Source organism: Sardina pilchardus, chromosome 2, assembly GCF_963854185.1.
Source record: "Sardina pilchardus chromosome 2, fSarPil1.1, whole genome shotgun sequence".
Taxonomy (NCBI): domain Eukaryota; kingdom Metazoa; phylum Chordata; class Actinopteri; order Clupeiformes; family Clupeidae; genus Sardina; species Sardina pilchardus.
The window spans coordinates 7,697,629-7,709,692 of record NC_084995.1 but is presented as its reverse complement, the minus strand read 5'-3'; the positions used below and the strand labels follow the sequence as shown (position 1 = coordinate 7,709,692).

Sequence of the window (12,064 nt, the reverse complement as noted above, 5' to 3'; positions counted from 1 at the left end):
TAATGGAACAAAACAATAACAGCTCGCTTTTTCAGAAAGGCCAACATAATGAAACACTTCCTGTGCACTTAGCTTAATGCACTTAGAGACAGACAATTCCAGTGAGGGTGTTGTTGAGATTACCGTTCTAATGCAGTGTCCAACAGGTCTTTCAAGCGCTCTGTGTTACAACTCTTCTCTCCATGGACATTAAAGAAAGCAGGACAGCCTGCTGGAGGGGGCTCATTGGATGCAATCTGAACACAACAAATGAAATCCGTTCAGCTTGGTATGTATAGTACATGCTTTGAATTTCTCTCAAGCCAACACAACGTGGAGCACCAAAGAGTGAGTGGGATTGGGGCTGCACTGACAGCAGGCCTCCATAGAACTTAGTGCAAGACCAAATTAGCAAGGCTATCTAATAATATTATATTATTTATTCACAGGGGCAGGGCCCACACTTTCATGCCAACAATGGCAACACCAGACACCCTTCCACATGTTCTGTGCTGTTGCCTGTTCTGGATTAGGAATGGGGAGTAGGGAGTGTGAGGGCTGACCTGCTGGAAGGAGTGCACAGTGGAGGAGTACGCTCTGAGAGATAGGGCGAACTTCAGTAGGTTCAGCTGCACTGGGCTGAGCAGAGGCTGGGCTCGCTTCTGGATCAGCCCATAGTAGGACAGATCCGTGCCTACAGAATCAGAGCACAATGTCAAATACTGTGTGTGATGCTATTATTATCATCATGTTACGGTGGTGTTATTATTATTGTTGCATGCTGTTGCTGTTGTGCAAATGCACTTCAAATGGTACACCATGGCCAAGGACATAAGGGCCATTTGCACCATGACGATAACCTAAAAAGTATAGTCCTAGGTAATATGAATGACTGTGTCCACACATAAACTACTGAAAGACATGAGAAACAATATTGTTGGGATCACACACCACATTTTTGAAAACAATAAAAAGCTGATAGCCAATCCGAATCCATTAAATACTAGCTATCACATTCATCAACATGAGGAGAGATTTTCCTTGTCGGTTAGTGAGGATGCTTTTATCGTTATCGTTATACAGTAGTTATCACTCCTGGTGTGAACAGCCTTTAAATAACTAGAAAGTATGTAGACCTTCATTGTTAAGGTTACAGATAACAAAAGACAAATGTGTGTGGATTATCACATGCCACGAAAAGCCATAGCTTTCATAGATTTTAGAACGAAGGTGGAGATGTTTTATGGACTCACCATCATGTTCATCATTTTCAATATACTGATTGGCTTCCACAAAATCCCAGAACTTGTCCTGGTTTTCCTCAGCCAGGAATTCACTGAAATTAAAAAAAAAAACTGTTTGTCAGATTCATTTCAGAAACAAATGAAACATTACTAACACTTATCTAAACAAATAAAGACAAAAAATAATGCCAATTAATGCACACTTCATATTGAATAATTTACTATTCAGTTACTTACTGTAAGCAACATTATACCACTATACTAAACCACATACTATACAACAGGGTAGTAAATGTGTATCAATGTTGAAATTCCCTAGGTTACTGCTCAACAAATTAAACTACAATTGTTAAATCAACATTCTCTCACTAACTCCTACAGATGCATGAACACTGTACCTGTAAAAACCCTGAAAATAATGAAAACATCTCATTAAAAAGCATCCATACTGCAGATGAAATGTACCTGGCCTCTAAGAGGAGGGGGGTGGAAGGCCACTTTGTAGTAAGTGTTGTTGTGACAGCTTTTGAGTCTGCCCCAGCAAATACATTTGGTAGGAGAGCCAGCAATGCAAGCAAAAGTGTCCACATCCTTCCAGAGCCTGGATAAAAAGAAAGAGCAGCGTTTCCTATGTGTGACACCAAAGAACATACAAAGTGAAAGCAAAAGAGACTAGGCCTATTAATAGTACAGTATATCTGTAGCATATCAAAATCTGTTTATAATTTTGGAATATGTGGCACTGTCATTTTGGATTTCTAATCCAAAGGAAATAAATGGTCAGTTTCATTTCGTATAATCAAACGCCAAATCTATCCTTTCTAGTTGTCTTGGCCATAGACAGGTCTTGACAGCTCGGTGGGAAAGAGAGAGAGAGAGAGAGAGAGAAAAAAAAAACTTTCCTAAGCCAATCAAAACTCCTAACGTGGCCGATCAGCATTCAGACAGCCAATAAGCGTATCAGGCGAGTAGCACATCCGGATTTCGCTATGTCTTCCTCAACTTGCACTGCTAATGTCATCGTATCAACTTCTTGTAGTTAAATATGTACTACATCTCATAGAAAGACAGTCTGTTCTATACGTCATCCCGTTTTCCTGCAAGTGGTCCTTACATGCTTTGCACTAAGACTAAAATCAAAAGCGACTGCCTAACGTTAGTGGACTCCTCATATCTATGGAAGTCTTACATCCTGGTAGCATCGTAATAAATGTCATTAGCTAGTCTCAGCCGAACTGATATTATATCCCTTGGGTAGCACATTTAGACATTTAAGCAGAGTTTATACCCAGCATCAAAATTATACTCTGTATCATCATAGTGGTAAGTTGCTAGCTATCCAGAAAAGCAGGTTCAATCATTAGATTGCTAGCCATCTATCGCTAGCTATTTGGACGCGACCAACCCAATTTGAATGTTGACAGAAAGCATGTAAATTATGCGGTAACGTTTCAAACAAAGTAAGACAACAGATGAGTACATGCTTTGCATGCAGTACATTTTAGTTATGACAACAACGTAATATGTTTAACAGAAAAGCCGATTTACTTACCGACACCGGCTTCCAAACTTCCTACGGTGGTAGCCATGTTTGGAAGGTAATGTTAAACGTTGGGTCCTGGTGAAAGGCACTGTCAAAGGTGCTTTCGCCTGTTCAAATGTGACTGTTACCCATGTACCATTTCTATTTCTTTAATATTTAGTGAATTCAATTGTTAAATTATAAAAGGAGATGATCATTTTGTATTGCACACAAATGTCAAATTAGTCACATCTATTATATTTTATACAGGCAAACTACTAGTTATAGTGATGCCATCTTGGCTCAAAAGCACAATGCAGATTCTAGCAGATCAGATGCTAGAAATTTGAGTCGATAAACATTTAACAAAAATGCTATTACAAAAAGCACACAGTTCAATTAGCCTAAATCTAATTGTTATAAAATGTTATATGATATTGTAATATATGATTATTTTTTCACAAATTATATTTTATGAGCTACAGACTTATAAAAAACTGCTTGTCTAATAAAATCTAACCAAGTGTTTTAATCTTAGCCTATATCAAGATAAATAAACTAGTTGGCATTGTTTTCAGTAGAAAGACACTTACCAAGTGCTTTCTTTTGAAATCATTTGACTTAATTTAAGACTTAATTGACTTATTTTAAGTCAATTCTTCCTGAAAACAAGCAGAATTGGGCTATCTGTCCATGCAGTAAGTAAATTTGTCGTAAAACAAGCCAAATGATCTGTCCGTGCAGTAGCCTAAGTACATTTATCTTGATAAGATACAGTATATATATATATATATATATATATATATATATATATATATATATATATATATATATATATATAGGCTATATAATAAGTCAAAGTCTTCTTAAATTAAGTGAAATTATCTTTTGAGAGAGCGCTAGTATTTTCATACTTAAAACAATACCAAATAGATTTTTTCCCTTAATATAAGATAATTACACGTGGTTAGATTTCATTTTTTTGCAGTGTACACTCTTAAACATGCTGGGTTATTTTTTCAACCCACCGCTGGGTTGAGCCTGTTGAGCCTCATTTTATTGGGTTGTTTTAGCTCATGTTGGGTCATTTCTGTAACCCAGCTTATTGGGTTGATAGTTTCACGCTGCTGGGTTGACCATTACGGACGGTGTTGGCGGATTTTAAAAATTCACCCATACAGAGGGGGTTGAAGCGGAGCTGGGCTTGGCCTATTAGTTCTAGTGAAAGGAACTCTGAATGCTTCAGCATTAACCAAAAGATTTTGGACAATTCCATGCTCCCAACTTTGTGGGAACAGTTTGGGGATGACCACTTGCTGTTCCAACACGACTGTGTACCAGTGCAGCAATTAAGGTCCATACAGACATGGGTGACAGAGTTTGGTGTGGATGAACTTGACTGGCCTTTACAGAGTCCTATACACCTTTGGGATTAATTAAGCGGAGACTGAGAGTCAGTTTCCTCGCCCAACATCAGTGTGCGACTTCACAAATACGCTTCTAAAAGGAATGGTCAAAAAAGCCCATAAACACACTCCTAAACCTTGTGGAAAGCCGTCATAGAAGAGCTGAAGCTGTTGTAGCTGCAAAGGGTGGACCAACATCATATTAAACCCTATTAAGAATAGGATGTGACTGAAGTTCATATGGGTCAAGGCAGGTGACTCAATACTTTTTGCAATAGTATGCAGTTTTCAAGCCTGAGCTGCAGGGCAAAATCCAAATCGCCGGCAGATCAGGCAAGGTTTACCCAGCCTGACTCTGTGTCTGATTTTCATAAGGAGCAGGCCAAAGAGTAACCGATTTCGGAGCTTATCATGGGACGGATCCATTTCCATAATAGATATGACACTTGGCTGAGGTTTGCATTGTCTTGAGCATTTATGGCATATTAGACCTGTAGGCATGCAAGGCAAGTGAATTTATAGGCTAGCACATTTCACAGTTATTCAGCTTTACATTATTAAAAAGCAAAACATGATATAGGCTAAGCATAAAGGGCAAGAGACATATAAGACACAAAGTAGAATGATTAACAGGAGATGCATTTGATAGTCAACAGAAAACATCTGAAAACAGTTTATGTCATACCTAGATTTGAAACAGGCAATAGTTGGGGCAGTTTTGATGCATCCAGAAATTGGTTCCAGAGCAGCACCACTAGCTGCTTCAGTACACTTAGTTCTGACAGCAGGTCTTAGCAAGAAATATTTCTCCTACACAGATAACCTATTCTCGCTTGACCCAAAGTGTGGATATTTCATACTTAACGGGGCAACGCAGTGGAGTTTTTATTGGCCACACTGTATTTCCTGGGAACTCGTCAATAAATTAGGATAGTCATTGATAGCCCTTTGACCTTGACCTGGTAAACCCCATATCACTGAGAGGTTATGTTGTATATCTCAGAGGCTGGATGAAAACACTTGATGGAGGGTTTTGCTTAGAATAGTGTTATAAAATAGCTTAATAGTCTGTGTACAGGCATGTTCTCAAGGAATGGAGATATAGTGTTTAGCAAAAAGCAAAACACAAAAAAAAATAGATAATGGAAATATAGCCCTGCATGGTACAGTGAATGGTTTTAATGATGAACATATCAGACTATTAAATCTCAAGGCTTGCTGACTTTGTATAGATTTTGCTCTGTGTCTATCAAAAAACAGCATGACTCCTCTATATCTCATGAATAAAAATCACCCAGGCCTATGGGCTGTTTGACTGGCTCTGTTTGTATTTCAGATAAGACACCTGATCTGAGGCCTATGTGTGCATGGAGAGCCCAGGGGTCCAGCGATAATTGCCTGAAATCCTCTCTGCCCTTATCATTTTTCGGTGAATATTTTACTGCTGCTGAGGGGTGAAAGTGCATTGCCCATTTATGAGGAGGCCGACCCAGAATCCATTTGGCTTTACCTCTCTAGGGCCGATGCAACAAGGCCATACAGATTTATTTATACAGACTGTGGCGATGGTGTGGTGGGCATGGACCCCCTCCTCCCATCCCAGCACTGATGGGAAGGACAAAATTGCATGCGCCGGGATTGAATTAAACCGTAGATCAAGTGTGACAACACAGCACACGCTTATCGGAGTACAGAGGGCGTAGGGTGCAGTGGAGGGTCTGCTTGCTTTATGGGGTCAGGGCGATCCTCCATTAAAGTTGAACCAATGGCCGGTGCCTAAAAAAAAGGGGGGGACAAGGGCAATCTCAGTCACCTTGGTGGGACAAGACCTTGGGATGTTTAGTGCTGGATCTTGGGGGTATTCATTACAGGAGCCAGAGGGCAGGAGCAAACCTCGCCACCAAGCCATTACCGTGGGACTGCTGGGGGGAATAGATGGCTTGCATCGAGGATAGATCAGTTTTACTGGCATGATTCAGTGCTGGTGGCTGACCTGCAGAACACAAAGCTATTATGTCCTTGCGTGTTCCTGCTTGCTTGAGAAATAAAGTATATGTTGTGAAATAGCATACATGTTGTATGACCATGCAGGTATAAACCACCTCTGTAGCTTTAGATTTGATCCACTATGTGAAATCAGATATGATGTATTCACAGAGAATTGTGAGTCATCCATAACATGCTTAATGTCCTATTACTCAGAGATATGGCATCTGGTTGATTAAAGTGGCAAGCCCTTCAAATCTGCTGTATCAGAAACCCCCACTTCTAATTGAGAGCTGGCTGCAGGATTGGTTGGAGATATTTCTAATCACGCCGTTCCTTTCCCATAATGCACCTCTAATCCTCCCTAATTGCAGGATAGGAGTCGAGTAATAAAGGGAAATTAGTGTGGAAATGAGTGGCTAATGGTAATTAATAATTGTTATTAATGCTTGATTGGGTTTGATTTATGTTTGCTGGGAGTGTAAGCTGTCATGCTTCACTTGCGCCAAGGGCTGCAGCAGGCTATGTCTGTTCAGGGTGTACATGGCAAAAGATATCAGACATCAGCTCATTACCTCGAAGAAGAGCAAAGTATTCTGAAGGTCTTACTATGGCCGGATGTTCTTCATCATCACAGAATCACAGAAAACATTTTCTGAAGAATGAATTGTGTAGAGAAAAGGAAAATAGGCATATGCTATAGCACCCTCGATAATAACATTATTCTGTGGCACGAACGGTGCTAGTGACTGGTTGCAATGGCAGTAGTTCCTGAATAGCATGTTGTTTCATGGCTGTTCACTTTCACCATGGCTGCTGCGATATAGTGTGGTTATGATGCTGCTGCAGCTAAACTTGCTGGTGCTGTTCACATCAGAACAGCCTTTTAGCGGCTCATCCCTTTGCCTTCTCACTCAGTGGTCGCTGCTGCTCTTGTATGCCCTGCAGCTGGGGCCAGTGGTAAATGGCTGGCAGCTCAGTCTCCCTCAGTGGCCCTCCCTTCAGATCTCAGTCAGCATGTGGACTCTATCCAAGTGTCCAGGGAGTGCACTTCTTCTTTTGTGGGTCAGGCACATCAGCTCTCTCTTTCTCTCTCTCTCTCTCTCTCGGTCTGACAAACACACACACACACACACACACACACACACACACACACACACACACATCAGCTCTCTCTTTCTCTCTCTCTCTCTCTCTCAGTCTGACAAACACACACACACACACACACACACACATCACACACACACACACACACACACACGCACACACACACTGCAATTTCTTTTGAAGGTTAGGGCCAAACACACACATACATACACACACACACACACACACGCACACAGCAATTTCTTTTGAGACTTTGCAAAAACACACACACCCACACCTCTAGAGTGGGATAATGTTGAGTGATTGTCCAGTTTCACAGGGGACACTGAGCTGCTGATGCTGGGCCTTTTGTTCCGTCAGCTGAATGGGCCAGAGAGGACTACCGTGGGCCTGAGCAGCCAGCCAGCTCAACGCACCGTGTTGTGAAATCACTTGAGGTGAAGATAGCATCTGGAACAGGGGAGCTCTGGAAAGGATCCACGTCATTTCTGGACTATTTATTTTTCTGGAGTCTGCTGAAGAGAGAGCTTAAGGGAAATGGGAACTGGGAGTCCCAGGTGATACCTGAGTCCCATGGTCAGCTGTGTGTAGGTGTGCACTGTGTGTGTGTGTGTGTGAGTGTCTCTGTGTGTGTGTGTGTGTGTGTGTGTGTGTGTGTGTGTGTGTGTGTGTTTGTGCGTGCGTGCGTGCGTGTGTTGCCATTAGTAGATGTGAAGGCAATGTGAAGATACTGTACCTGGAAAAGATCTGTGAAATACCAGAGCTGCATTACCCAAAAGTGTTGTTATGTTGAAATTGTGTAAGCTAAGAGAGGCTGTTCTGTGTGATAGCCTCTCAATAATAAATGTGCACATAACAGTACTGCTTGCTTTTGGGAAAAGCAGCTTAGGTTCATGACTGTGTCAGGTGTCGTCTTCAGTGAGTTATGTGCTGAGCCAGTTCTGAACTGAAGGTTACATTTTCTGTCAGTCAGCTCTGTGGTTGCTTTTTCTTTTTCTTTTTTCTTTTTTTTTAACCAATAATAAGGTATTTTCCGATGTAATTCTAATTAACCCATTGTGAGAGAGGTGGTAGTCTCTAAATTGCCCAACAATTGTCATGGAGGAGATCATGAGCCCTGATCATGAGGAGCACGTTTAAGCACTAGCTATCACAGCAGAACACCACAGGACGTATTTTGTATGAGGTGAAGACTGGCCTGTGGATAGAACACTTTGCAGACCCGGATCATTTCTGACCCATGCCTTCAATCATTGTATTGTTTCACAGAACTTAGTCACATTCATGGAGTAGTCATAGAGGAATGAAAATAATTATTGCTGTTTGTTGAAATCTGAATATGTAATGGTAAATTTGAATATTAAATGACAAATTATACTGATTTCAAAGAGTACTGCAAAGAAATTCTGATTTTACATAGGAAATGAATGCGGGTCATTTGTGACCCATGTGTTCAAATGTAATAGCACATAAAAAAGTGTTAGAATTGAAGGAGTAGCCATCAATTAATGAAAATAATGATTGACCTAGAATATTAAATTACTTTTTAAACTTTTTTTAAATAGCTAAGAAACCCTAGCCCTTCAACAAAACTCCATAGAAAATGAATGCCGGTCACTTGTGACCCATGTTACTGTATGCATTAGAGGGGGTTTATAGCTCATGCATTAAAGGGTTAAGGTGATTTCCATCACACTTCTGCACTATTCAAGCCATGTGGCCACAAACCCCAAAGGGAGAGACCCAGCAAGGGAAAAAGAGACACTGAGTACTGTTTTGGGTAGAGCGCTCGGTCTCACTCAAAAGAATAGGGAGACGCAAGCAGTCCCTGGCTCGACTGGGACAGACTCTGACAGTGACTCAGGTAAGCCCATCTGCAACTCTTTTGAACTATGTGCTTGGCACAGAGATGATTTTTAAGGCTGTTAAAATAGCGAAAGTGAATGCAGACCTTAAATGTATATACGCATCACGCTTCAGACTGTGCACTTAGCCTTGGGTCATAAAATAAAGCCTTCAAAACATCTGAAGAGCAAACATTGACAGGGAAAAAGGCCTAATTACCTCCGCCAAGGAGGTTACGTATTCATCTGGGACCAGCGTTTGTTTGTCTGTTTGTTTGTTTGTTTGTTTGTTTGTCTGTCTGTCTGTTAGCAAGATAGCTCAAAAAGTGATGGATGGATTTCGATAAAATTTTCAGGGAAGGTCAGAAATGACCCAAGGAAGAAACGATTAACCACCGTCGGGATTCCGGAGCCGTTTATTTTTTTCGCTTAGTGGTGTAATGGCATGGTATGGCCACGTGGTGGCAATCTGAATAGTTTAGATTCAAATGTATGACAACAGAACAATACAGGCGGAGGTCTGCGCTCTCTGAGTGCTTTTCTAGTTTTGCTATTTGCCACTAGTGACCAGAGTAGTGACTTTTCTATTTGGCAGAGGCTGTATTCCAAAGGAACTAAACTCACTAGACATTTGAAATTGTCATACATTTTAAAATGAATTTCTATGTTCTGCTTTCAGCAGAGATGACTGATCTCACAACTGCAGAATATGACTATGACCAGACTTCCACAGATTACTACAGTGATGACTATGAAGATGAAATGTGCGTCAAGGAAGAGGTTCAGAAGTTTGGAGCGATAGTCACGACCGTGTTCTTCTCTGTGGTGATCATTTTCAGCGTGCTTGGGAACATATTGGTCCTTGTGATCCTGGTGAAGTACGAGAACCTGAAGTCCATGACCAATGCCTTCCTACTGAATCTAGCCTTGTCCGACCTCATATTCACCTTGGGGCTGCCGATTTGGGCCTTTGACGAAATCTACTCCTGGGTGTTGGGCGAGACTGCTTGCAAAGCCGTGAGCTTCATCTTTGATGTGGGCTACTACAGCAGCATCATCTTCTTGACCACCATGACCATCCACCGCTACATGGGTGTAGTCCACCCCATGTCCGTGGTCACCTCTAGAAAGAGCTTCTACTGCGTGGTCACGTCTTCTGTCGTGTGGGTGGCCAGCTGCCTGGCTGCCACTCCGGCCCTTCTCAAGTCCATCTATGTCAATAACAATTTCAACACCACGCATTGCACGTATGAAGACAGCAGATGGAAACTGGTGGAGACTTATCAGCGAAATGGTTTTTTTCTCATTTCTTTTGCAGTCATCGCTTTTTGCTACACCCAGATCCTTCTACGACTCTTTCGGCCCAATTCCCACACCAGGCACAAGACCGTGCGGCTCATCCTCATTATTGTGGTGTTCTTCTTCCTGGGCTGGGCGCCCTATAACGTGGCCCTGTTCCTGCAGTCTCTGGTGTTCTGGGAGCTGAAGCCTTTCAACGACTGTAGCGTCAGCACCACGGTGGACTATGTATTTTATGTGGGTCGTCTGGTGGCCTTCTCCCACTGCTCCCTCAACCCCATCTTCTACATGTTTATGGGCACCAAGTTCCGCAACCATCTGAAGAAGCTTCTGAGATCCGGCCAACACCCTCCAGCTTGATTGCAAGTTATCTGGCTCTGGGGCCCCATATCTACTACTTCCCTTACACCACTCATACTACAAAGCATTATACTCTTTTTAAAATCATATTTAATCTTTTTACATTTCTATGTTATATTCTATTTCTGGCTATATACACACACACACACACACACACATAAACAATGGCTGTATTTACATGGAATTTGTGTCTGCATATGTAAGCATCATATTCTTTTTTTATTTTTAATTTATTTTAAATTTTTTAAAGATTCTTTTTTAGGGCTTTTTATGCCTTTAATTGGACAGGACAGTAGAGAGTATAACAGGAAACGAGCAAGAGAGAGAGTAGGGGTCCGGAAAGGACCATGGGGCGGGAATCGAACCCGGGTCGCCGGCGTGTGGTGCAGGTGCCCCAGCCAGTCGCGCCACGGCTGGGGCCAGTAAGCATCATATTCTGTCCCGCATCCTGGTCTTGAGAAACAAAACTTGAGAAACTGAACTTTTCCAAAGTAAACTGGGACACTGTAGCATAGACCCTACAGGCGACTGACCCTAATGACTAGGTTTCTATAGTAATATACAGGGAATATAAAAGTAATATACAGTAATATACTTTTTTGATCCTGTGAGGGAAATTCGGTCTCTGCATTTATCTCAATTTGTGAATTAGTGAACACACACAGCACGCAGTGAATACACAGTGAGGTGAATCACACACTAACCCAGAGCAGTGAGCTGCCTGCCCAACAGCGGCGCTCCGGGAGCAGTGAGGGGTTAGTGCCTTGCTCTATTCATGTAAACACCATATCCTGAATATGATCAAAATTAAGATGGACCTCATCACCTGGATATTGAAGAACATGTAAAGGCAGTCAATGAAACTTTCCGTAATGTTATTTGTGGCGTTTCAATAATTCTGTGAGCTTGTTTAAAAGAATGGTAATGTTTTGCAGTGATGTCTCCTTTGCTAAAGATGAGTGTAAACAGTGAAACAAACAGTGGTGCAGACTAATTGTTGTGTATATATATTTTTTTGTTTTGTTTGTTTTGTTTTTTCATATACAAGTGGCTTCATGTCTCATGTCAAATCTCATGTCTAATGAACACTTCTATTTTAAGTGGTTATAAGGAAATCTTGATGCTTTTTAAGTGGGTATACTGTTTAAATCACGTAGACTACACCACTAGAATGTGTATTTTCATAGTCCAACATTTAAAACAAAAGTTTGATCAAAGGCTTTTTTAAAATATTATTATCATTATTTTAATTTCAGCAAGGTCATTGCCAACTGTTCCAAGTCCAGTCATGAAAATGCCTCTAAAATGAAGATTACC

The 12,064-nt window shown here is 41.3% G+C and overlaps 2 protein-coding genes across 3 annotated transcripts in view; one reads left to right on the top strand and one right to left on the bottom strand.

Annotated features, from left to right (window-relative positions):
• Positions 1–2,814, bottom strand: part of uggt1 (UDP-glucose glycoprotein glucosyltransferase 1) — a 33,498-nt gene extending 30,684 nt beyond the window's left edge. For both annotated transcript variants that reach the window (XM_062517412.1, XM_062517413.1), the window contains exons 1-5: positions 2,776–2,814; positions 1,689–1,824; positions 1,233–1,315; positions 543–673; positions 124–236 (exon numbers count right to left, since the gene is read on the bottom strand). In XM_062517412.1, coding sequence (XP_062373396.1) covers positions 124–236; positions 543–673; positions 1,233–1,315; positions 1,689–1,824; positions 2,776–2,812 — 500 coding nt within the window. In that variant the 5' untranslated portion in view covers positions 2,813–2,814. The remainder of the gene's footprint in view (positions 1–123; positions 237–542; positions 674–1,232; positions 1,316–1,688; positions 1,825–2,775) is intronic.
• Positions 2,815–9,772: 6,958 nt separating this feature from the next.
• LOC134064392 (chemokine XC receptor 1-like) lies at positions 9,773–10,747 on the top strand. Its single transcript, XM_062520314.1, has one exon. It carries the CDS (start codon positions 9,773–9,775, stop codon positions 10,745–10,747), a length of 975 nt encoding a protein of 324 aa, XP_062376298.1.
• Positions 10,748–12,064: the final 1,317 nt, after the last annotated feature.